At 46.4% G+C, this 27,184-nt stretch overlaps 1 protein-coding gene and 1 pseudogene across 3 annotated transcripts in view; one reads left to right on the top strand and one right to left on the bottom strand.

The window, feature by feature from the left end:
- Nucleotides 1-2,795, top strand: LOC142564623 (prostaglandin reductase-3-like; annotated as a pseudogene).
- Nucleotides 2,796-14,437: 11,642 nt separating this feature from the next.
- Nucleotides 14,438-27,184, bottom strand: part of LOC142564619 (uncharacterized) — a 45,978-nt gene continuing 33,231 nt past the window's right edge. For all 3 annotated transcript variants that reach the window (XM_075675685.1, XM_075675687.1, XM_075675686.1), the window contains one exon: nucleotides 14,438-18,032. In XM_075675685.1, coding sequence (XP_075531800.1) covers nucleotides 17,453-18,032 — 580 coding nt within the window. In that variant the 3' untranslated portion in view covers nucleotides 14,438-17,452. The remainder of the gene's footprint in view (nucleotides 18,033-27,184) is intronic.

Below are 27,184 nucleotides of genomic sequence, written 5' to 3'. Positions count from 1 at the left end.
TCATGCTGAAGCGTACCAATGCATGTCAGTGGTTGGGCCTTTATCTCTTGATAAACGACTCTGCGGCACGATTCTAACTTAGTTATCTTGCTTTGCTGCGCGCCGGAACTGGGTACTTCCCGGGCGACCATGGCGCCTAAACCTTTACCAGCCGAGTATCGCAAACTAGTATGCGTCACGACAGCGCCGAAGTTCCGCGATGCCGTCGCCATCCTTACGGTGTCGATGCCGAAGCCCGGACCGGATGAGGTGCTTGTGAAAACCCACTTGGCCGGTGTCAATGCTTCGGACGTCGACGCAACCTCCGGCCGGTACGGACAGGCGTCCAAGGAATTCCCGTTCGACCTGGGCTTAGAGTCGGTCGGAAGGGTGGTCGCGGTCGGCGACAACGTCGATGATCTTCAGGTAACTTTTATCGCCACAACCGCTCCCCAGTCACGCGTTTTCGGTTTCGTTCTTAGAGGGGGCGGCCATGTAAACTTTACTGAACGTGCAATCTGTGAAGATCTCTTCGCCGCCGACGCATGTATTCTTGAAGCGAAAAGTGTGGAGAACCTATTGCTGACTTGCAACCAGATTAAGTTTTTCAAATCATCTTTTAATGCGGCCACCTTGCTTGTGTTTACTTCGAGGATTGTAGCAGCAGAACTTATGGAACACGGACACAGAAGGAACGACTAGACGTGGACGAAACTGTTGACTGTTGTCTGTCGCTGTGTTGACTGTTGCAGGTCGGCGCCCCCGTGGCCACGACTAGTTTCCTCAACGGCGGCGCGTTCGCCGAATACCAATGCTTGCCGGCAGAGCGAGCGTACCGCCTACCGAAGCTCGATCGCTTGCGCTGCCGCTCCTGGTAAGCGGTCTAACGGCCGCAATTGGCCTCGACCAGCAGGGGCGCATCAGCGCTGGCGAAACGGTGGTGATCACTGCGGCCGCAGGAGGTCTCGGTCACATGGCCGTGCAGTACGCCTTGGCCGCCGGCTGCCGCGTGGTGGCCACCTGTTCCTCGGACGATAAGCGAGACCTCTTGCACCGCATGGGCTGCAGGGTCATAAACTACCGCAGGCAGCACCTGGGTGACGAGCTGGACAGTGCGCATCCCGAAGGTGTCGACGTTGTCTGGGAGACCATGGGCGGCGATAAATTCGACATGCTCTTCAGCAGGCTGCGTCCGCGAGGCCGTCTCGTAGTGGTGGGCGCCATGCAGGGCTATCTCCAGGGTGAAAAACCATTCCCAGGTGTTGACCTGCAAAACCTGCCCTACCGACTGTTTGCACGCTCAACCACTCTTGCGGGCTTCTTGCTTTCCGACTATGCCCACTTGCATCGGGAGTACTTTGGTAAGCTGTACAGGATGATGCAGGACCGCACCCTCTTTCCCGTGATTGACTTCGGATTGAACGCAGGCGGCTCTGAGCTGAGGGGTGTTGAAGGGTGCATCCGCGGTGTCGAGTACCTTCACTCAGGCAAAAGCATGGGCAAGGTGGCTGTCCTGTTTGAGTGACTTCTCCTGACCTACCTGTGCATCAATAATCGTAACTGGTCGTTTCAAAAAGGACGAAAACAACTCTGGTGATGTATTTGTCAACACGCCTTTATGATATGCCTAGTTGGTGGAAGACAGCAGGGTAGAAAAATATATTACAGATTGCAAGCTGAAATAGATGGAAGGGGGCATGAAACTATTGAGGCTCAGATCTGTACTCTCAGTTTGACATTCATTGGTGTGTAATGCATTTAATTTTATGCCATGACTTCAGAGCTGGGCCATATAGCTGGACCTTGGTGGGCGAGTAATCTGGACTGTGATTGTTTTACACAACACTGCTCACAGGTGACAACAATGTGAACTGAAGAATGCGAGAAGACCATGGCAAAAATTTTTTCCAGTACATGAAGGTTACGACAAATGTTGTGCCGAAGCATGTGTAGCAGTTTATGTGTCTATGGCTAGTCACATACCGAATAGGCACATGATTCCCAGCTGCATCAAGACTTGGTATGGCAATATCTGTATAATTTTTGTCAACAATGCCACCTAGTCATATCCCTGTGTTTATAGGCATTTTTTGTAACTTAGCAATGTACTAGTGTGGCACCAGGAGTGCTTGCTTTACAATGCCAACACAAATCTGCAGGACAGATTAGGCTGATGTAAATTTATCCTGGAAGTGAGTGCAGCGACCACACAATTTTTTGACCTGGTGCCATTATTATGAGCTGGTTTCAACATTGTCGGAAGCACCAGAAATGTGCCTCTTATGTCCAGTGGAAAAATTGCATGCAGAGGCTGAGTGTACTTGCTATTGAATCAATCCACAGCTCGAAAAACTGACTGTGCAGCACATGTTATTTCTTATGAAACACACTCTATGAAATGCCTGCTATCTGTACTACACATAAGCACAGGTGGCTATTTTGTACAATGAATTCCCATGATTACGCACTTGTGGCAATAGCTCAGTGGCACTTCTGATAAGTGCTTACTGCATCCATCGACCACCAATATTACTCAATCTTATACTGTGCCATGTACTGGAGACTTGAGGCTGTTGTGCATGTGTGCAATTCTGTGCCACATACAAAGTTTGAAGGTTTGCATTATTTTTTGCTCCGCAGTAAAGACTCTTTTTGAAGGACTGAAGGCATTAAATAAAGCTAGACCTTGTCATGGTGCATAAAATAATGATGGAAGAATTCAGTCTGGGTGGGAAAAAAAGGGGGATGAGGTGACTGAGTCAAGTAGGTCACGCGATATGTTGTCTGCTGGTAATGATGTGATCAATAAAGATGTGGTTGACCAGGAAGGCTACCCTCATTTCAATGTGGCGACATTGCAGAGACACCAGTCTCTTGGGAGCGAGTGTAATCTATGAAGGAGGTTGATGTACTGCTCAGAGTATGAAGCACCAGACTGATAGTAGGCTCAAGAAGCAATACCCATAAAGTTTCCTACTAAAATTACTAAAAGAAACTCTGGCACTGCAATTTTTTAGCTAATGTGGGACTGATAGTGCACAGATTTATCTGATCTTTGTGCTTGTGGCTTCAGATGGTCTAACTTTATGATCATACCTCCCAATTTCACGATTTTATCATTCAATACCAATTTATAGGACTTGTTTACAATTGTCATATTAACACAAATATTACGGGAATTTTCAATTGCGCATAGTTTAGAGCAAGATCAATTTCAGAAGTGAAGAGTGCATTAGTCTGTGCCAGATATTATAGTGCATTTCTTTAGTCCCATCGATTGCAAACACCTAACTGCAAGGCTGCATCATCAGCTAATAGAACCAAGTGAATCGTTGACAGCTTTAACGTAAATATTTTGTCAACAAGCTTTTGTTAACAGCCCTACAGACAAAGCCTGCAAAGCTTTCATAATCGGTGAACAATGATTATATTTTTTTGTAAATTTCAGCATTTTGTGAATTTCAGTGTACTATCTCTTTCCATATATATATATATATATATATATATATATAGAGAGAGAGAGAGAGAGAGAGAGAGAAAAAGAGATGTTTACAGATTGGAAAAGGATTTTCACACTGCCGTCGCTACCCTGTCGCCACTGACACCACGACAACGAAAGCTGTACTATTGTAAACCTTGTAAAAAATTTACCCTTATATTTATGTAGTACATGTGCATTATTTCGTATGCTTTACCACCAAGCATGACATGAAGGGCTCTCGCCAGAGGGAGCAGAGCGAGCTGGCGCGCAGCGTGCTTCCAGGCGTGAGAGGGGTTAGGTATAGGTCGATATGGGGGCCACTTTAGCGACCGCAGACCAATAAACAATGACATGTCTTTTATTTAATGGTTAATGACACATTGATTTCTTGTAGAATATTCATTAGATGTTACACAGAAGCTCATGTTCGTGAATGGGCAAAGCATACTCAGAGCGAGCCCAGGGGGCCACCTGGGCCCGCTGAGTACGCTCCGCCCAGTCATGTACTGTAAAGTTAGCAGATTACCCAAATACAAGTGCAATAAAAAAAACAAAAGGCTGTAAAATGTGTTAGTGAAAGTTAGCTTTCTCATTGACAGATCTGGTTTTCAATCGCACATATCTATTGCAGTATACGGCGGCCAATATTTTCGGAAGCGTGTCTCTGAAGTTCTTGCTAGAACTGTAAAGTTGATTTTAAGAACCTAGGTGTTTTGGAACACTCTAATTTCCTCCACAAATGTGAAGTAAATCATTTACCTAGACGTTTTATGTTGGCCTAATGTCTATGCAGCTGAAGAAACACTGTATTTACCATCAGAGTATAGAGGGCTTTAACTTTACTAATGTCTCTAATATAAGAGTAAATGTTCGAAGTTTCGAATGCAAATAAAGGGCGTGTGTAATATTTTATTCGTATTTGAAAGTGAACTATTCACCATTTTAGAATATCGAAACTAAACAAATTTCGCGTAGCCGACTGTTAAAACCGGGTTATTTTTCTCCACCTGCTGAACAAAGTATCGCAAATTATAATTCCCAGAAATAAAACAGCGACAAGTTTTTGATGCAGTGCGGGAACGAAAATCAGTAACGCAAGCTTTGTTAGGTTTTGGGGTGGAAGTGTGGCGCTGGTTAAAACTCATTTGGTTAGGTCTTGTAGCCCTACATAAACACCCACGGACGCAAGGACGTGGGAATTGCCGTCGCCGCAGCACAATTGATAGTGCAACGCACGTTTAATGCGGAGGTCGCGTGTTCGGCTCCCACCGCCAACCAATTGTGCTTCCTCCATTTCCCTTTAGCTTCTCATTTTTACGCTTCAGACAAAGGACACAGATAATCTCCTCTATGCTTTCCTTTTCTTCATTATCTTGTCGGGCCTCTGCAGCATGCGCTGTGGAATCCTTTGAAACGGCCGCCACAACAGCATACGCCGCATAGAGCATGCGCCCCGATCGCGTTAAGCCCAGACCACACGTACGTACGCTTGCGGACGCGCGCATGTTCGCGTTCACGTGCCCACGCATGCGCAGACGGTGCGGCATGGCTCGTACGCGTCGAAACGCGGCGTAATCTCGGAGAACAGCTCCTCTCTGTTATCACGCGCTTAAGGCACGTTTACAGTCCGACGTTATCGGCGTGTGGGCGAGCGTTGCTCGCGGTAGGTCACGCTACGGCGGTTGCGCTGCGCCAGCCGATATGCCATCCCCTCTATGCGCGCGCCGTCGGCGGCTATCTTCGGAGTATGCGCAGAACGTTCGCCAAGTCGCGCGCCGTCCGCAAAAGCCGTCTGCGGAGTGTCGTTGGCGCCTTTTTCTTCGCGCCCAATGCATTGTGGTGCAAAAGTTCCGCCGACTCCGACGCGCGAATGGCTCAGGAGCCATATTGGCGCCGGGACCGTCGGGGCGCGTCGGAAGCCGCCGGTTACGTTGGCTGCGCCGGTGCGCCCGACTTCGCCGACGTGACGTAGCGTGCGCGCGCGCGGGCGTTACGTCGGACTATAAACGGCCCTTAATTAGGTTGCCTCGCGTCGGCGCGCGTGGCTACGCAGCTACGGCGCGGAATGTTCGTCTCAGTGAAGCAGATTTATATCCTGCAAGAAAGTGGTTCGTCTTTCCTTTCTGCGCTGCTCTAACAGCTATAAAAGTATAACAATTACGTTTATTAATATCGAAGCATTTTGAAACGATGCGGCGCCTGCCAAGGCGTCTCCGACCGAGCCCAGTGAGCGCGCGCTGTCGCGCGTCTTTCTGGATGCAAACCGCCATTACTAGCGAGGCGCGGCAGGCGCTAGGCGCGCGGACGCGAGCTTGCGCGTGTCCGTACGCGTACGTATAGAACTCGCACGGGGGTGGCCGGGAAGATGGATGCTCATTCAATAAGAGGGCAACTGGGACTGCACTCTGATTTCTTTGGGGTGTTTTTCGACTGTGTTTGGCTGCCCGGTTCGGCGCTTGCTGTTCCGCCTTATACGTGTCGTTATCGACCGTAAATATTGTGGTGTTTGTCTGCTACGGCTCTTCCTTGGTCGCTCCCATTTGCCGGCACACTTGGTTGCCTCGATCTTCCGGTGCTTGCTCCTTCGCCTTTTTCCTTCTGCTATCGGCCGCGAGATTGCGGTGATTGAGCGCTGCGTTACGCCGTAAATTAAAGCGGTTTCTGTTCTTTGCGCCATGGCGCACTGGACAGCATCGCGGTGCGCGCCATGCTGCCCGATGTCAGGGATCTGCTCAGACCTCTCAATTTTTTATGGCTAAAAATCAATTAACAAGTTCAAAACCGCATTTAGCCGTATAGTTGTGCGTTTTGAATATAAAATGCAGTTAAATGAGCAAAAAAAATCTCATTCTTGAGTATACTCGTTTGAATAATTTGAAATTTCACATCGCACTGATGCACCTGTGCTTGGATTTTGGCGGGAACCTATAAAAACAAAAAGGGCGTTTTTTTTTTTCTTTTCGAGTAGTCGATGTCTTACCGGGAAAATAACGAACGTAAAATTTTCAAAGAACATTTTATCAGTTTAACTTGAAACATGTATCTTCATTGTGCTGGTCTGGCGAGCACATTTCTCAGTGTGGAGACGACTTATTACTGTAGGTATAATTCTTGCATTTAAAGAAAGAAAAATTAGAAGGTCCGTTGCGCCGTAGTCGGGATTTAATTTTTCAATTCCTGACATTCTCGCTCTGGGAGACTTTACGCAATGCCATTATCAGCTACAGTTAAAATTCGGTCTAACGAAACTTGATTTTGCGAAGTTCCCGATCTAACGAAGAAATTTCCATTCTCTGGCAGGTATCCATGTGGTTCAAAGTTATCAACCCGAATTAACGAAACTAACTTGGCCGAACTCGTTTTAACGAACTTTTTCCTGAAATAAATGAGTAAAAAAGCGGTGATTTCTAATTTTGACACAGACGGGATTTTCTTCGAGCGTGCGCTGTAAAGCTATCGCGTTAAAACATCTAGGCGCCCTAGTCACGGCCCCAGCTTTATTTTGACGAGGCTTCACGCTGCGCCTATGCATGGAACAGCGGTCATAACACCGCCTCGGTAGGGGCGGCTGTGGTTGCTTTCGTTATTTCATGGCTTATGCGACATATGTCCGGATTATAAGCGACAAATACTATGTCGCGGTAGCTTTTGTGTATCGCTACGTTAAAGTTCTATATATCGAAGGACCGAAAAAGAATTCCTTTCTCGATTTTACGAACTTCCCGTTTTAATGAATTGAGCGTAGTCATCGCTTAGATTAACCAAGTTTCAACTCTATTAACGATGCGACTAGTATCATCTTCAAAACTAGTCCGACGTAATTCGCTACTGTTCATGTCTTGTTTGATTCTGATTGAACTTATACGGACACTCTAGGCGCATTTCTGCCGTGATGTGCCGTATAAAGACCAAGGGCGATAGCATCGTCGCCGCTCGCTGTATGCTCTACGGGCGCCAACGATGGCGGCTCAATCTTGCGTGCGCAAGCAACTCGTAGAGGAAGCGCGCAGTCTTCCGTCGCGCGCAAGACACGAGGGGGAGGGGGGGTGGCAAAGCGCGCTGAGTAGCTTCGTGTGCGCCGTGTCCTCGCCGCTTAGCTCGCGTTGAAGCGAGAGGCAACACGAAGGTCAATACGCTCGCTGCTGCTGCCGCGCTTTCATACTCCAGCGTTTTGACAGCGAGTGTGCGCGGTCATCGAGTGAGATGTGTACATGTTTGCTTGCGCGCGAGTACACCGTGCTTGTTAATTTAGCTAAGCGAATGTTTACAAATCTATACGGCCGGTAAAGCTACTGTCCTCCGTATAGTTGTCTATTAATTTGCTGTCGCGATCGATGCTTCGCCTGTCGGGCGAAAATGCGACTTTGTTGCTGTCCTTTTTCAAACTATCTCCGCACAGTTCGCGATATTTCGCGCTATCCTGGCGAGCACCTCTTTGCCAGTTATAACCCCTGCTACGGTTCTCCGTACTGCGTTCGTGAAACGAGTTTTACAGCGAAATCTAGTTAAAATACGCTAAATCTGTCCAGTTCCGTTGGGGACAATTTATCATATGTCGTCATGCCGTCGATGAAGTATTAAAAAGTACGAAGGCATATAGAAGCATCGAATCCCTCTGAAAATGTTCTCCAGCAAACTGCACCACATACTTTTTTTAAGGGGCACACTAAAGAGTAACACTAAATCAATTTTACCAACACCGGCGTCACACAATGGTTGCGGATTCAATTTCTGGCGGAGACACGTAAGCGGTTATCACGTACGTTCGTTACCTCTTTTTGGGCAAGAACACCCTGTCTACCCACCGGGAATTCTCAGGGATTTTGAGTAGTCTGGAAAAACTCAGGGAATTTGTGCCTCTATGAGGGAAAATTAGCTGTATTCGTATTGAAAGGGTTGAAAGTCGCGGTAATGCTGGCTCGAGTAACAGACAGGAATCGTAATGAATCGTCTTTGACGCACTGTCGTCGACTGGAGGAGTTGCCAATGTACAGTGAACGACCGACTTTCCGGATTCCTGATAATTTGGACGGCTTCGCGGCACCACCACGCACCCCACAGAGTCAGTGTACCAGAACGTCTGAAATTTCGGACGCAAGAACTCTTCGCCGTCCGATTTTTCGGACGTTTTGCCGTGACCGCAGGTCCGAAATGGCATTAGTCAAACCCACCACCGCTGCCACTTTGATTACCTCGCCGCCTCGAACCGGCGCTCTCGCACGCAGATCCGCTGGCAGCAGTAGCCACCACTGCGGCAACGCTAGGCCTAGCTGCTTCGACGTTCACTATGAAGCTTATTGCCGTTGGGTGCCGTGTTTTTTATTGAAAGAATTCGCTGCTGTCAGCAATGGCACGGACTCCGCCTTTTTGGTCCTCGCGATTGGCTTAGAAGCTAGGAAAGCACGATGCGTTGCATAATGCCGGTTTCCGAAAGTCACTTTCTCCTCCGTACAGAAATGTTACTTGGTGAAGCGTACGCAAGAGTATTGCAGTGAAGTATAACAAGCGTGGGAAGGGCGCTATTGCCAAGGGACTCAGTATGTATCCCTTAATTATACGCGCGTGCACCCAGTATTTCTTGTCACAGTACGAGCACCGATATGCCTAATACGTGTACCGAGAGGCCTTCAGAGCGTTTTCGAATGTGCCTGTGGCGGTTTAAGCCCTTAAGGGCAGTAAATGACATGCATTTATTTTTTCTAACTGGCCGCTTTTTCGGACGTTTTCAGGGCCCCTAGGGAGTTCGAAAAATCGGACGCGGACTGTGCAACTGACCAAGAAGATGCTTCAAATGGTCTGTGGGGCGAACGAGTGGCGGAAGGAGGACAAGAACAGAAAGGACCTATGCATTGATGAATGAACGGGAAAGAGAGTGTACCGCCGCTTCTTTCAAGGAGCTTGAGCTAAAAAGTGTTGTCTGACGCCGAGATGCAGGGGTTCCTGATCCAGACCAAAATAAACTCTTTAAAGCAATGAAACGCATCACTGAGGCATTTTGCGCGGGCTGAGAGTTTGTTAGAGCAGTTGAGGTCGACACACCAGCTATTGAGAGAGAATCTCACTTCTGACAAAGTTCGGATCTCATACCATTGAGCTTGCTATCAGTTGATAAAAATAGCTCATATTCGAAAATATTTGCTTCTGCATGCATCTCCTTTTTATTCGTACTTGAGAATGTCCGACTCGATTTGCAATTTTTTTCGAAGATATATTATTTGCTGTTCATTTTACTAACCCCTCTATTATATTCTCTTTTTGGATAACATAAACACTATTCCTTAGTATTCAAATTGGATTAAATCGTCTCTTTTTTTTTCATATGCTTACTAGAGTGACAGCATCGGGCGATATGGTTTCACCCCGTCTTGACATAACACATAGTTCTGCATCAATCAGGGAATTTCACAACGGCACTCCGGGAAAACCTGGAAAACTCGGAATTTGGAAATGTAAACTTGGTAGACACCCTGAACACGGCACTTTCTGGCCTGCAGATCGTCGTAGCGAGTCGCAAAAGGGACCAAATGATCAATAGAACTCAATCAACGAGACAAAAAAAAGTAAAATTTACTCGCAGAGAAGGTACAATTGAAGGTACGGGGGTAAATAGCGCCACTGTAGTTAAACATTAAGCACATTACACTGTAGACTGCATGCACTATTTCCGGGATCGGCCTAGCTGGCCTTTGGGTGTACAGAAAAAAAGAAAGGGTCAGCCACGTGCACACGCTAAAAAATGCAAGGTCGACGTAGCCGCGCGTTAAATACCGCACAAATAAGGTACCAAACTAGTCAACAATGAACATAAAAGAATTGAGATTTAATCGAAATTAGTCAGATCATTTGAACCACCACGTGCGTCGGTCTTTTCTTTAGCATCGACACATGGTTGAGCTTTGATTTTTTAATGCGAAAGCATCACATGCCGCATTACACGAAAATACGTCGTAGTCGGCGCGACCGAAAGATGTTACCAAAAATGGGCGACGGCGCAAAGAGTAAAAACACGTAAAAAAAAATTCTCGGATTGGCGTCAAATTTCTCACGGAGGTTCTCTTAAACGAGGTAAATTAATGGATTTAAAAAGAAAATTTCGTTCGTTTCGATATGGCACCCTTCGAATCGGAGCATTCGACTGCTCGCTTTGGAGCGCTCTAGAGCGCATCCCGCGGAGCGGTTGATACTCGGCTGTTCCAAATCGAGCGCTCGGAAGGCAACCGGCTGGTTCACACAGAGCACCGTGCCCCACCTTAGAGCGTGACCGAGATCCGACATAGTGTCGGTCACATGGCTGCCCCGATTGCTCTGAGAACGTACGGCTGGGGTAGGCCTTCTCTGACGTCAATGTCAAGATGACTCCGCACCGCTGCCAACCGATCTGTAGAGCGGCACGAGCCAGTCGAACGTACTATACTCCAAGAAAACGTCGCACTACTTGCAGCTTACCTTGCGCCCAAGAAACGCGGAGTTTCGGAAACCCAATGCTAGCTTTGCTGTACATGCTTTCAAATTTAGCATTTGGTAGCGCATTCAGTAACTCTACCCAATGCTCCTGTGCCCATCTTGCGTTCTTTTGTGTATACCTTTCTCCGCTCTTTTGTACGCCCGGAGTTCGGGTTCCGTAATCTTCGATTAGTTATCTTGCGTGCATTTCCTTTGCACTCCCGGTGCAGGTCACGAACGGCATGCGCGTCGTCAGCGTGACATAGCATTCTTCGCAGGAAAGTATCGAGCGCACAACATTCGGCACTATCTCGCCTGTCGCGAAGGACTGTACCACCGCTGCATAACACACTCACGCGAGAGGAAGCCGTACACAGTGGTGGTCCAGCCAGTTTAGGATTCGGAGCAATTTTTGGAGCAGGAAAAAAGTCGATCTGGAGCAGTTTTGGAGGAGCCACACCAGCATTTTGGAGCAGTTTTGGAGCAGAAAAATTGTTTTTTTTCTTGGAACACTTGGAGTAGTACAGTAGTAACCTGTAGCCATTTGGCGAAGATTGTCATTACTGTGCAATCAGCAAGTGCTCCTCAACAGTGAAGCAAGACAAACCAACTGCGACCAATTAGGCTTGCCTTCCTACGGACGGTATACCACGCACGGTATGTTGCAAATTTTTTTTATTTGGGTAGGCAAGCAACTTAACACAGCAAGCTGGGCGAATTGGTGACTGAACATATTCCTAGGGGTGGGCAGTTCAATTCCTCCACTTCCTTTTATCCTACGGCCGGGTTGCGCTTCCCACTCCTAATATGTCAAGGAACTTAATTTTACAAACAATTAAATAAAATTTTGTAGGCTAGCGAGAACAAAAATATGCGCCTGGGCGCAGGACAGACATAAAATTACAAATAGGGTAGAACAATTTGCGCCGCCAGGCACAAGACAAAAAGTGATGGCAAATTTCTTATGTGCCTTCCAAATGACAATGTGCTTTGATATGATTTACCGCACTAGACAAAATGTGTATTACGCCCAACAATGCTAGAAGCTCGACATGAGACTATGCGTCTAATGAACGGCGCCAAGATGAGATGCGTCCGTCCTGAGTGCCGCAAAGATGGCGACGGCGACGGAGAACGTTTGTACCATCCCGTACGCTTGCTTTCGTTGTGAGGCGGTTTGTCGGCTTCCCGTATGTCGTGTGGCCTCCGCGAGTAGATACGAATCGATTCGGCGTAAAACCGTAACTTTTGCCGCCGATACTCGGCCGACCTTTCGAAGTACTACCGATTAGGCCTAACGGCCAAGGCAGTCTACCATTGCAAAAATTGGCTGTTTTCCGATGCGACCCGCAAGATCTCCACAAGCCGTTGCAGAAAGCTTGCCGCTAATATGCTCGTATGAGTGGCTAACCGGCGATCGGTGCTGAGATCATACGTGTTGTTTTTGAACCGTCGAAGCCGGCAAATACTGCAATTGCGCATAGAAGTTCGCAGACTGACAGAAAGTTCCGAACTGCACGTGCAAACGCGTGAATCTGCGTGCGTGAACACGTGTATGTGATACGATCTGCGTGCCTTCCAGTGGCTAATCGGTCCAATATCTGCGCACGTGGCGTTGCTATCATCGCCGTTCTCTTTGTCGACATCGGGCATAGGAATTGCTTCGATTGCAATTGATGACCCGGACGACCCTTGCACTAAGACAGGTGTGCCTCATATTTAGATTGTAACTACGCCAAGTAGAAACTCCACAATTACATCTTCTTTTACCCCGAAACCAGCTGAGCGCCATGGTAAGGCTGCGCGCAATGCATCGACCTAGGCCAAGTATTTCACAAAATAGACGAAAAATACAGTAGTAGATAATCGAGTCGCGCACTGATTTACCGTATGTACTCAAATAAATTCGTATAGTTGAGTGCAGCTAACGTCTGATTTTTCGGACTCCCTAGGGGCCGCGCAAACGTGCGAAAAAGAGGAATGCATACCGACAGAAAGCTGAGCTAGTCGGTAAGGATTCATAATGCAAAAATAAAGGTAAGGCGTGCAGACACGGACACAAGTAGACAACACCAACGCCGTTCGTATTGTCCGCTTCTCATGTGTCCGTGTTTGCATGCCTTACCCTTTTTTTTTTTGCATTACGAATGCATATCTTCTTACTGCCCTCAAGGGTTCAAATCGCCACAGGCACGTCCGAAATAGCTCTGAAAGCCTGACAGTACACTTATTAGGCGTATCAGTGCTCGTACTATGACAGGAGACGGCGGGTGCACGCGTGTATAATTAAGGAATACATACTTGCCCCGTGACAATCGCATCTGCCCACTCTTGGTATACTTCACCGCAACACTTCGCGTATGCTTCACCGCGTAAACTGCTATATTGAGGCGAAGCTGACTTTCGGGAACTGGCATTATGCAACGCGTCGTGCTTTCTGAGCTTAGAAGCCGTTGGCCACTGGTGAGGATTACAAAGTCGGCGCCATTGTAAAATAAATTGTGGGATTTTACGTGCCGAAACTACATTCTGATTATGAGGCAGGCCATAGTGGCGACTCCGGAAATTTCGACCACCTGGGGTTCTTCACCTAAATCTAAGTACACGGGTGTTTTCTCATTTCGCCCCCCCTCGAAATGCGGCCGCCGTTGCCGGGATTAGATCCTGCGACCTCGTTCTTAGCAGCCCAACACCATAGCCACTAAGCAACCACGGCGGGTGGCGCCATTGTTAATAGCGGCAAATTTTTTAATAAAAAACACAGCACTAACAGCAACAAGCTTGGAAACGAACGCAGAAGTAGCTAGGCCTAGCGTAGCCCCGGTGGTGGCTACAGCTGCCAGAGGATCTGCGTGCGAGAGCGCCTTTCGAGGCGGCGAGATAATCAAAATGGCGGCGATAGTGGCTTCGATCAATGCCGTTTCGGAGCTGCGGTCATGGCGAGAAGCCCAGAAAATCGGACGGCGAGGGGTTTTTGGGCCCGAAATTTCAGACGGTCTTACACATTAACTCTACGGGTTACCGTGGCTGTGCCTCGAACGCATCCGAATTATCGGGCATGTCCGAAAAATCGGTCGTTGACTGAAGCTGCATAAACCTGCTGAAAACATTGCACTGCAGTGAATTACAACGCGAAAATACCGCACTTTCGCGCAGTCGGCGCATGTGGCACTTGGGTGGGCGCAGCCAGGAGCAGGCGAGTCGAATTGTAGCAAAATGGCGCACTTCGACCCCACTGCATGATATAGTATAGCGGAAACTACAAACACACATCCACACTTGAGTCTGTGCCACTCTATATACACTGTCGTATAGACTGTTTTCCTATGAACGTCCACACTGCGATGAACGCTCTACCACACGGTATGGGCATGTGCAATTAAGCGCACCAGAGCTCACCGCCATAGCACGTCCCGGCAGACGGCAATGGAAGGCAGCGCTGTCCAGCTCCTTCGACGGACCAGCTCGAACTGGTCGACCGAGCGAGCGCATGCGGTGGTCAACACACATTGAATACAGCCGATTTCGACAGTGTACAAGGACGCAGGAAGGAATTTATTACACGAAAGGCAGAGCCAGTATGCGCTGCCCTGCTGCCCACTATAAAACAGTTTGCACTATTTGGAGCTTATCTTTTCCCCAGTCATCGCCTATCTTGCCCGCATTTTCCTTTCTTTATAGCTGCGCACCCGGTACTTGCAGGTCACGAACGGCAAGCGCCTTATCAACGCGACAAATTTTTGTGACAGGAAAGTAGCGAGCGCAGAGTTTTCAAGAAAGGAAACGCAAGCCAGACATATGACGATTACTGTTACAACCCAAGTGGTGTATATATCTCTTATATATTGTGTTCGGCACAACATGGGAGTTTCCTACAATAATTACTAGAGGGAACTCTGGCGCTGCGATCGTTCAGCCACCACGGGAATGATGGGTAGTACATGTATTTGTCTGATCTTCGTGCTTGGGCCTTCAGATGTTGATGTGGCTTCGTTTATTACGCTTTAACTGGGCCTAAATTTAATTGAATTTCAAAGCAGTTTACGCTTTTTTAATGCAGAAGGTAATGAGACTCTGCAAGAACGCATAATCGCTGCTAATTGCAGGGATACCGGTTGTCCATGCGTCCGTGTTATGGTTTCAATATCGTGCTTCTGTGCTTAGATGTCCTGTGTTCGAATCCTGCCTTTGGACAATTTAACAATGTCTATTGATTATTGATGCAAGAGCATCAAATGGCACATTGAGAGAAAGCCGGCGTCTGTAGCAGCGAAACGGCACCTAAATTCCCATTGGCCGCGACGCCACGTCGCAAGCGCGCCTCACCGGAGTAGAGAGGGTGAAAGAGAGCATCGCCGCAACGGAACGTCACCCTCGCAAGCCTGTGCTATCCACGCAAGCTCTCGTCTGCGTTCCAACTTCGCCTCGGAATTATCATTTCAAACTGGCAAAGTCCCAAAAACCAATAAAAGAGGAGACCTGGCGGTGAAATCCCAGCACTTTGGATACATTCCACGAGATTACTGTACGCAAGTCGACTGTTAACTACACCACAATAGTGCTTAAAATTTCGGTCGGCATATTATTAGACACTCGCGAAATTATTCTATGCTTCAGAAATAAAAAACACGCGTGGCTAAGGCAATACGCTGAACTCCGTAACACATGTAAAGACGTGTTTTCGATCCGATTGGTTTCGTTTTGACTGGTTAAGTACCAAAGCAATTGGACAGGAAACCACGAAAACACGTAGCTATTATCGCAGAAGTCATTTAACAATTCGGAAAACACGAATCGCAGGAACATCGGCTTGATAAACAAAATTATACTTTGTTAAAGCACGGCCACCCGTATGCCTCTTACTAATGCCGGCGTATAATCGCTATCGCGCTCACCTATCACTGTTTTCAGCATGCTTCTAGTGAACAACTACATCCTCACTGCAGATAAAAAAATTCTGATAAAAAATGTTCCACGGCGCTTTGCGCGTTAGCACTTCATGATAGACACTCTGACCGGTAAGCTTTCCATTGCACTAAAGAAAATGGGAATGATGAAAACTGTTTGTCAGTCCCTTTAATGCTTTCGCGTTCACAACTCATAAGAAGTGCTTAGGTGTCCTCGGATTTATTGATAATGCAGTACTTTCTTAAAAATGGACATTTTGCAAAGTGATGAAGCCATTTGAGCAGGAACAATGAAGTTTCGGCAAATCCATGCAATACTAAACATTTTCATGCTGGCTGAACTGTCCTGCTTGCCGCTTCCATAGACACTAGTGCCACAGTTCCCTCTAGTAATTATACAAAATTGTATGCTGCACATGAGGAGGGGGCAAGAAAGAATCATGATACATAACGACGATGTGGACAGGAATAGCATCACCTTACATCTGAGTCAAATCGCCCCCTAAGATCGGGCTGCGTGCACGGACCGTTCTTGGAAGCCACGTGTGAGGCCAGAAGAAGTGACGTCGCAATTATGCGACGGTGCTGCCAGCAGTTTGGAGCCAGAGTTACTCCTAAGGTACCATACAGAAACACTATATGGGGCTTTTACTTTCTTGCGTAGGTCAACACTTCCAGCTACGCTATGCAACGTGAAGAAATAAAACTAGGGATGTTAACGCAATCGCGACAAACTGCATCTGCCTGATTATTTTTTCGAAAGGCCAGATTGATAAAGTATTTAAGTTCCTCGCCGATGAGCGTCAATCAAAGCGGTGGACAGAGAAATGAAGAGTCCTGGTATAGTCTGCTCTTCCCGCCAACAAGGTTCTGTACACTAGACATCCCTTACAAGGCACTTCCAGGGGCCAAGAGTTTGTCCACTGCATTAAAGCAGCCAATTGCAACAATGCATCTTATACGATAGAAATAGACGCGAACACTTTGCGTCCAACCGGCGCATAAACCTACAAAACGTACAGCCCCCTGCGCCGTGTCATGTCTCTGCACCATTTCACTGCTACCTAATCACTCCTCCTGCCTCTTGAAAAATAAACGTAGACTGGCGCTTAAAGGCTCATGCGCACATCAGTAAACAAAAAAGAACGTCCACCAGCGTGCATATGCAGGGTCCTGAATATTTGGCTGCACTTGTTCAAAAAAAGATTTTGCATTCACCGCTGCACTGTTCTTGCTCAAATTTTGCAGAACGATCGCATTTTGTTGTCGACTTCATTTAGTGTAACACATGGCACGATTAGTCGCCTGTTGTTTAAGACAAGAATGAGAAACTGTTTTTGCCTATGGAGAAAGTGGTGTCTGAAAAGCCGGCACTTGAAATCGGCCACTTATGCGGCAGCAGCACCTTCTTGCTGCTGCCAGCAGGCGGCGACACAAGTCTGAGCCAGGGCCTGCTTTTCAGACGCACATTCAAGACCCTGTATACGTGCACTGAACTTCCGCTCTTTTTTCCACCACCTTGAATGAGCATCGTCGGCAACCATATTTCGAAAATTTGTTCCAAGTGTTGCGTTCCACATGTGCCCTTCTTGTTCTGCACACGGTCTCTGTCGTTATACCACCATTTTTGAGGGCGAATAGACTAAGGCCCGCTTAGTGTTCGTAAGCCGCTCGTGTCTGCCGTTTCCGAGCCTCTATCAACGGCAGTGCCGGCGCACGTTCCCGACGATGTCGGGCTTTCGTATAACTCGGAAGGTCCGCCCATGTTTAAGCTAGCGCCGTAACTTTCCGCTTCCTCCGACAGGTTCGCCATGGGCGTGGTGTAAATGTCTCCGTCGGACTCCGGGTGCTTCCGCCGAAGGTGCGTCTTGGCATTGTCCAGCCGAGAGAACGTCCTGCCGCACACCGAACAGACATGCGGCTTATCAGTCTCGTGCGACAGCATGTGCCGGCCGAGCACAGCGCGCCGGACAAAGCCCCTGCCGCACTGCGGGCACACATGGGACTTCTCGGCCTTGCCGTGCACGTTGTTCCGGTGGTAGTTGAGGTGCGAGAAGAGCACGAAGCGTTTGCCGCACTCCAGGCACTCGTGCGGCCTCTCGCCGGCGTGGCTCTTCAGGTGCACGTGCAGCTGGGATCGCTGCACGAACCCTTTCTGGCACAGGTGGCACACGAACGGCTTCACGCCATTGTGAGTACGCTCATGCGCGTCCACGTCATACCTGCATACACAAAGTTCGTGATGATTACGATGATTTGAAATTTTAATGGCGCAGCAGCCGTGCAGGCTATAATGTGCCAAGCAAGTTTTTCGAGTTAGCTCATTTGTTCAAATTTGGTAAAATGGTGTACACGGCCGAGTGGTGTACATGGCTAAGTAAAAATATAAGAACATGAAATGTGCTACAGTCCTTGTAGGGTTCCTATGGCATTTAAATAGTTATAAATATCTTCATATGGCACAAGTGGTTCATCGCTCAATAAAGCATGAAATGGAAAGGAATTTTTTTTGTAAAAAATTTTGAAATATCTTTTGTCTCTATTTTTCCAAGCCACGACATGCTATTAAAATGTGTAGAATGTTTAAAAGTTCGCCGCAGTATTGGCATGTTGGTTGTGGTTCGTTATTTGTTAGGTAACTGAGGGTCAGCCTTTTGTGACCAATTTTAAGTGACATAGGATTACCTCATAAAATCTTTGTGGCGACAACTGTGCCATTCTCGTAAAACAGGTTTTATGCAATGAAGCTTGTTATGTTCTTGATGATCCCAGTTTCTGCCAGTGTTTTACAGCTGCTGATTTTAATGTGCCTTTATAATTTTGCCAAGGTAGGCCAACATCATATAGCTCCAGATCTTTGGTGCCGGCTGCCATAAAATATGCTCTTTCATTACTGGGGATTCCTACGTGACTAGGAACTCAGCATAAAGTGATGTTTAAAGCTCTCTTATGACATTTAGTGTACTGATATTGTATTTTCCTCAATAGATGATTTCTATGATACCCTAGATGCGAGAGCTTGAAGAGAGCTCAGCGAGTCACTAAATATGACAGATGGTCATTTTCTCTTTTCAGGATGTCTTCAAGAGCTGACGAGATGGCATAGAATTCTTCAGTAAACACAGTAGCCGACTTGGAAGTTTCATTTGTTTTTCAAATTGATTCGATGTGACTGCAGCGCCTACATTATCATTGCTTTCTGATCCATCTGTAAAATATTTCGTGCATAAATTATATACTGTATCTATTTCAAAATATTCACTTAGTGAAGCCTCTCTTGGTAGACTGTTTTCTGTTCTTCATTAACCTAAAGTCACATTGCGCATGCTTCATCTCCCAAGGAGCAAAAGAAGGTTCATCTTGCAACAGGGTGTCTACCAAGTTCACATTTCTGAATTCCGAGTTCTCCAGGTTTTCCCTGAGTGCTTTTGCAAAATTCCCTGAGTGACGCAGAACTATGTTTTATGTCAAGACGGGCTGAAAACATGTCGCCCGATGCTGTCACTCTCTAGTAAGCATATGAAAAGCAAACTTTAAAGAACGACTTAATCCAGTTTGAATACTAAGGAATAGTGTTTATGTTATTCAAGAAGCGAATAGAAGGGAGGGGCTAGTAAAATGCGCAGAAAATAAAATGTCTTAAAAAAAATCGCAAATAGAGTCTGAGATTCTCAAATACAAATAAAAAGGAGATGCATACAGAAACAAATATTTTTGAATATGACCTCTTTCTGTCAAGTGCTAGCAAGTTCAGTTGCATGAGGCGCGGACTTTGTCACAATAGAGATTCTCTCTCAACAGCTCGTAAGTCAACCTCAACTCTCCTAACATAATCTCAGCCCACGCACGACACTTCAGTGTTGTGTTTCATTGCTTTAAATAGTTTGCTTCAGTTTGTATGAGGGACACCTGCACCTCGGCATCAGTCAACACTGTATTTTGAGCTCAAGCTCCTTCAAAACAGTGGCAGCATGCTTCCTTTCCCTTTCACTCCTCAATGCATAGGTTCTTTTTGTTCTTGTCCTCCTTCCACCACTCGTTCACCCCACGGAACATTTGAAGCATCTTCTTGGTCAGTTGCACAGTCCACGTCCAATTTTTCAAACTCCCTTGGGGCCGCGAAAACGTCCGAAAAATCAGCCAATTGGATAAAATAAATGCATGTCATTTACTGCCCTTAAGGGCTCAAACCACCCCAGGCACATTCGAAAATGCTCTGCAGGCCTGTCGGTACACGTATTAGGCATATCAGTGCTTGTACTGTGACAGGAGATACCGTGTGCATGTGTGTATAATTAAGGAATACATACTGTGTCTCGTGGCAATAGTCCATTCCCACGCTTGTTATGCTTCACTGCAATACTTTTGCATACGCTTCACCAAGTAACGTTGCTGTACAGAGGCAAAGCTGACCCTTGGGAACCAGCATTATGCAACGCACTGTGCTTTCCAAGCTTTTAAAGCCAATCATGAGGACCACAAAGGCGGAGTCGGTGACATTGCTGACAGCAGCGAATCCTTTCAATGGAAAACACGGCACCCAACGGCAAGAAGCTTAATAGCAAACGTCGAAAAAAGCGAACCTGATAAAAAAGGAAGGAATGACTATTGGCTCCTAAAATGTGTTCCTAAAAACAGTTCCTAAAAGGACTGCGCCTGTCCTTGTGTGCTCTCTCTCTGTGGTTGTTTGTTTGCACAGTTATAAAACTGTTAATATGCACCAACTTGCCCAACAAGAAGTTCTTATAAGCTTAATATGTAATGATGGGTCTGGTTTGAGGCTTCGGTATTGACTGAAAGGTATGCATGTTGTTTCTTCTGGGCAAAATTTAAAACCATTTTCATTTGCTCATCGCACTATAGAGTTCTTGCCCAACTGGAGTTGGCACTCGCAAGTAACCATATTACAAGAGGAGCAACAAAGTTGAATGTGATCGACATAAAGATACATTAAGGAAGATGGAATAAATGTAGTTATCGAGTTGAGCTTCACTAAAAGTAGTGTAACACGTAATACTCCATTTTGTGGCACCCCATTCTCCTGTATAAAACAGACGAAGTTACTCCAAACCTGAAGCTATACAGAGGACCTGAAAAATTTGGTTATCCACATAGCTTTTCATTACACCAAGCATGTGCCCTTTTATTCTGTATCTGTGCAAGTCCATTAACACGCCATATCTCCCTGTCGTATCATATGCTTTTGACAAGTCAAAGAAAACGGAGATGCAATGTTGCCTTTGCATGAAAGATTCATGGATTCTCGTTCCTAACCTGAGTAATTGGTCGACTGTACTGCGATTGGCTCTGAAGCCACACTGGTACTGATCAAGTAACCCGTTACTTTCCAAATGATGCATAAGCCTTTTGTTAACCATTCTTTCAAATGTTTTTCCTAAACAGCTGATTAAAGCAATAGGATGATAACCGCTTTGGTCAGAGCATTCCTTTCAAGGCTTTAGAAGTGGTCTAACTAAAGCCTTCCATGCTTTTGGAAAATATCTTTCCATCCACAACCTTTTGAAGAAGTGAAGGATTGTGTCGTATGTGTTTGCGTGTAGGTGTCACAGTATTTCATAGTGTATGTTGTCCGAGCCTGATGAATGGCTTTTATAAATTGATCACATCGAAGCATTCAGTTTTTGTAAAAGGAGAGTTATATGGCTCAGTACTAATAAGTGATATCCGAAGATTTTTCTTTTCTGCAGTGGACTCTATCTTAAGAAAGTCAAAAGTGCAGTGAGCATCACTCGAAATTCCAGCAAAGTGCTCGCCAAATATACCTGCTTGCCCTTTAAGATCTGTTTTCTCGTCAAATATACAGTCTGTATTCTGTATGAACACCGTCAATTTTTCTCACTTTTTCCCAGACTAAATTACTTCTCGTGCTACTGTTTATCAAGCTCACATATTCCATCCATGATGTTCTTCTTGCTAAGTCTTTCCCTTCTAGCCTCACTGCGCTTTTGTTTAAATAACAATAAATTTTTGAAAGTTGATACTTGTTCAGTCGAGACCATGCACAGTTTTGTTTCCTACGAGATTTATCACATGCGTCACTCCACCACGGTTTTAGTCTACGTGGAAGCTTCCCTTGTGAAAGTGGTATGGAGTTTTCAGCCGCATCCGAAATTTGTTCCGTTATTGCGAAAGCATAAATCGTCAATATCAAGTGCGATGATGTCGTCAATTCCTATTTCAGAGCTTTCCAAAAAAAGAGACCTGTCTGCTTTACCCAGCTTCCATCTCTGTCTTCATACTGGCATTGTTGGAGGAACGTCAATTGGTTTAAGTACTATAGGGTAGTGGTCGCTCTCGTGTGGGTTTTCCCCAACGTCCCAAGAAAAAAATGTAGCAAGTGACAGCGTGCCACAAGAGATGTCAATGCTTGAAGTAGATTGTGTTTTCGCAATAAAATATGTTGGCTTTCTATCGTTAGAAAGGTACACATTGCAGTTGTCTAAAAATTCTACCATTTCCCCCCTCGCGTCAGTGTGGCTCTTGCCCCAGACGTTATGAGCATTAAAATCACCCAATAAAAGGTAAGGTTCTGGAAGTTCTTTTACAAGATTTTCTAGCTCGTTTCTTGTGATGTTCTTCCCTGGTGCTAAGTACAGGGAGCATACTATTATTTTTTGTGTCTGAATCTTTACCGCAACAGCTTCTAAATTGGCGTTAAGCTTCGCTTTGTGCACTTGGACTCCTTGAGCGACCACCATAGCGACTCCTCCGAATGCGACTGAAGACTGTCCGCTATCTTTGCGAAAGATGTTATATTGATGTAGAGGTTGTTTGTAGCAACTTTTCAAATGAGCTTCTTGCAAACACATAACAGAAGCCTCAACATCCTCGAAAAGATAGTAAATAGACAGTTTTAGAATAGCATTTGCAAACGAACATGAACGCAGTATGTACGTAAAGAAATAGCGTCTTCCTCAATGCTCTAAACGTTATTGGGTTTCTGCAGTTTAGGTGCGCTATGATAACATACATTATTTGGCGAGTTTAATGTTCGTAATGTTTACGGACGCTAAGAAATAGCGTTATCGAACATGGCGGCACCCAGCGTGAATTCACCCAGCGTGAATTCTTGTGATGGCTACCCTCTTGCTAGCGTTGATCGCCAGTAACTATTGTAATGAGCTTTTGCTTTCTCTAAACTCACCTGAAAGGTTAGTTATGAGCGCATAGCACATCCATTTTCTGAAATCGTTCGGCGAATGTGGCGCCCATAGGCCTGACAAGATGCATCCACATAGTAACAGCAGGATGGTTGCTAATGAATCATCTTGGCTTGGATATGTTTGACATGAGGCACCAGACGGTGCTCTGCTTTATAACGTCTTCTTTACATTTGCGTTTCCGTATGGTAAACTAAAAGACTTGAAAGGGCGCGCACTGTAATATCCCCCAAAGGTGCTTACGTTTAACGTACGTAAGGTGAACGCTATTCTAAAACTGTCTAATGTCATCAATATTAGTTCTCAAACCATGGCAATTCCACTTCACAATAGTAGCCATATTTTATGATGTGGATTATTAAATACTTCATGAAGAAATACTACGCAGAAAGTCACAAAGACAACATATGTAAATGAGCAAAAAGCTTGCAAAAATGCCTTTCAGATCATGTCTCCTTTGGAGGGGCAGTGACGACAGGAAGTCTACCTTCTTTCCGTTTTCCAGGGTGTTGACAGAGTTTTTTTTTTTTTTGCCTACCAGATGTAGGCTCTTTTGTTTGATCCGTGTCCAGCAGACACACTTACATCATATCATTGCCCTTTGGGCATTCATTACTGCTGGTGCTTGGTGAAGGTGCCACTTTCTTGGAAAAAAAGCGGTCCTTCAGCACTGCCGTTTACACCTTCGTGCCCTCTACTGCGTGCTGGCCGATACCAGCCCCAGCAGAAGCCTCTGGGCGTCTTGGGAGAGGGTTGCAATGTGCATGTTATTTCTCTGGGTGAGGGCCGGAGCACTCACACTTTGTCCAGCAGCTCCACCTGGGTTCCAACTGCTGCCGTTCACAGCACATGCCCCCTATGCGCAGCCTGTGCATAAGTACCTCTATCGGCAAGCATGACTATCGTTGGCTTCAATGTATGATATGTTCTTCTGTGCCTTCAGTGCAATCACTTCTTTTTCTTTTTTCCACTCAGGACATCTGGAAAAGGCCGCATGCTGACCCTCGCAGTTCGCACAACAAAACTCATTTATGCACGTTTCATCACCATAGCCTGTTTGACCGCATTTAGCACAAGTTGCCTTTCCGCGACATAATTGGGATCCGTGCCTATATTTCCAATACCGAAAGCACCGGTGGGGATTGGGCAAATATGGTCTTACTCCAAATTACAGGAAAGCGGCCTTAACTGAACTTCGAAGTGTTATAGAGTTGAAGGTCAGCACAATGTATTTGGTCGGAATTTCATTGTCATCTTTCTATATTTTGTTCTTGCAGCCAAAACAACCTCATCACTCAAGGCTTCTTCGATTTCCTGGTCTGTGCATCTTACAAATTCTGTTTCTGAGATTACACTCTTAGCGTAGTTCAGTGTATGATGTGGCGAGACAGACACAATGTTGTCACCGATCTTCTCAAGTTTCATAATCTGTCTGCTATGCTCAGCCATCATAACTTCGAGCAAGAGGTCTCCAGAACTCATTTTCTTTGCTTTGTAGGTCTGACCAATACACTTTTTAAGTGCTTTGGCAATGAGAAAGGGGAAAATTTTTTGTCCAATTTCAGACGTGATCACAAAAAAACTTTGTAAAGCTATCACAAGGTTTAGTAAAGTTTATTACCTCGGTCCGGTGCCTTTTCAGTCTCCGATCAGGTTTTGCTGAAGGGGGAGTTTTATCCATGAAAATACTTATACGTTCGGCAGCTAAACTGTGTGCCCTCCAAGAAGCCCAACACAGGAGTGTTTTAAAAACCACTAGCCATAACTCTGTGACCATGACCAAGGAAGGCCATGCTCACATGGTTAACCCTAGCCGCCCAGAAACTTGGAAACGAAATTAAGTATATAGGAGACAGGAACAATAGAATATTCAAAGGGAAAGATAAATATTTAAGAGGGGGCCAGGAAAAGGCGACTGCCGTTTCCCTCCAGGTGGGTCAGTCTGGAGGTGCCGTCTATGTGAAGCAGAGGCCAAAGAGGTGTATTGCCTTCACCGGGGGGCCTTAAAGGCCCGAACACCCGGCATCGGCTCAATCCCCAGGATGCCCTTTTCCCAGGCATGGCTAAGCCGCGCATGGCTACACATGGGACAGTCCAACTCTCATGTTCTCCGGGGTACGTGGTTTCGCAACGCACCAAACGCCTGCTGATGCAGACACCCCTGCAGGGATAGATAAGGTTGATTGCTGGAGCAATTCACCGCACGTGCTTGCAAGCTGGTCAGTTGACATTTGCGTAAGAATAGCACAGAATTGAATGAAGCACACACACACAAAAAGGAAGAAAATAGCGGACTTCACATGCAGGAAATTTCATTCTGGCAACTTGGGTTATCACTAACCTCGCCAACCATTTTCTTTTGGCATGATTTCACTGGGATCCAGCCACAGGGATGCCTTTCTCGCAGTTTACTATTTTATTAGACACAAAAAGAGTACCTTGCTGTACTTCTAGAATTATCAACTATTCCTATTATTTCACTTTATATTAAATTATTTTAGTCACGGAAGACAGGTGTGCACTACAATCGGGGGCGCGTTAGAATTGAGTAAGTATGGTACAGCCTGGATGAGGGACACCAATGGTGGAGATGGGTCACTGGCGGGCATCGGGAACATGGGAGGTTGAAAAGGTGCTGGAGAGGCAGCTTCAATCTCGCGATGAACAATGCAAGTGATGTCATAGGTGGAGGCCGGCTGAACGGCATCACACGATGAAGTTCCTGCCGTGTTGGGCAGTGGCACTCTTTGATGATGGTGTCGATGGTGTCAACATTGGTATAAATGAGCAGATTAAAAGCGTCGTTGGCAATATCTTTCAGCACATGAGAAACCTTCTCGGACTTGCACATGTGCTCATCAACCCGGCGGCAATGAGCAATAAAGTCCTCTATGTAAGCAACATATGACTCGGTAGATGTCTGTGCACGAGGCACCAGTTCATTCCGCACAACAAGCTGCCAACCAGTGCTGTCACCAAAAAGGTCGCGGATCTCCTCGTTGAAAGAGTACCAGCTTGTAATGTCAGCATCATGCGTCTCGAACCACACCTGTGGTGGACCATTGAGGCAAAACAGCATGTTGGAGAGCATAAGGGTCGGGTCCCACCTGTAGCTGGTGTTGATCCGTTCATAAACGTTCAGCCATTTGTCGGCATCAATTCCACCCTGGCCGGAAGACACACCAGAATACCGAGCATGTCTTTGTATGTCTTTGGAAAGAGCATTTCATTATGCACAATATGCTGTGCTGCAACGTGTGGTGTGCTTGAATATTATTTGTAGTGGTAAATATTTTTTCCTGAGACCTATAAAAACTACCATTTTCTCGCGGTAACGAAGTAGTTAAGGGCTTAAATCGCCGCAGGCACGTCCGAAAAAGCTCTGAATGCCTACCAGCACACTCATTAGGCATATCGGTGCTCGTACTGTTACAGGAGACGGCTGGTGCGCGCATGTATTAGAGAATACATACTGCATCCCGTGACAATTGCCCCTTCCCACGCTGAAGCTTCGCTGCAATACTACACGGATGCTTCACCGCGTCACATTGCTGTGCTGAGGCGAAGCTGCCTTTCGGGAACCAACAATATGCAACGCACCGTGCTTTCTAAGCTTCGAAGCCAATCGCGATGATTACAGAGGCGGAGTCAGTGCTACTGCTGACAGCGGCGAATTATTTCCGTGAAAAACATGGCACCGAACGGCAAGAACCTCAATAGCGAACGTCAAAGCAGCTAGGCCGCGGATCTACATGCGAGAGTACCGGTTCGAGGCGGCGAGATAATCAAAACAGCGGTGTTGGCTTTGATTAATGCCGTTGCGGACCTGCGGTCGTGGCAAAAAGTCAGGAAAATTGGCTGGCGAAGGGATCTTGTATCCGAAATTTCAGACGTTCTTGTCATTCTTGTACAATGACTCTATGGAATACGTGGTGGTGCCGCAAAGCTGTCCGCATTATTGGGCGTGTCCCAAAAATCGGGCGCCCGTAAAATCGGTCGTTGACTGTACTCTGGCAACTCCTCCAACCAAGGACACGGCGTCAACAACACGTTACGATTTCTCTCTTTTATTCGAGCCTTCGTTCCCTTTCAATAAGATGACTCCTGCTTTTTCCTGATAGAAGCACAACTTCCCCTAGTATTTCCAGACTATCCAAAATCCCTGAGAAGTCTCGGTTTTCCCAGTTGGTAGA

This window comes from Dermacentor variabilis, chromosome 11, assembly GCF_050947875.1.
Source record: "Dermacentor variabilis isolate Ectoservices chromosome 11, ASM5094787v1, whole genome shotgun sequence".
Taxonomy (NCBI): Eukaryota; Metazoa; Arthropoda; class Arachnida; order Ixodida; family Ixodidae; genus Dermacentor; species Dermacentor variabilis.
Note: the sequence above shows the minus strand (reverse complement) of the source record. Positions and strands in the feature narration are given on the sequence as shown.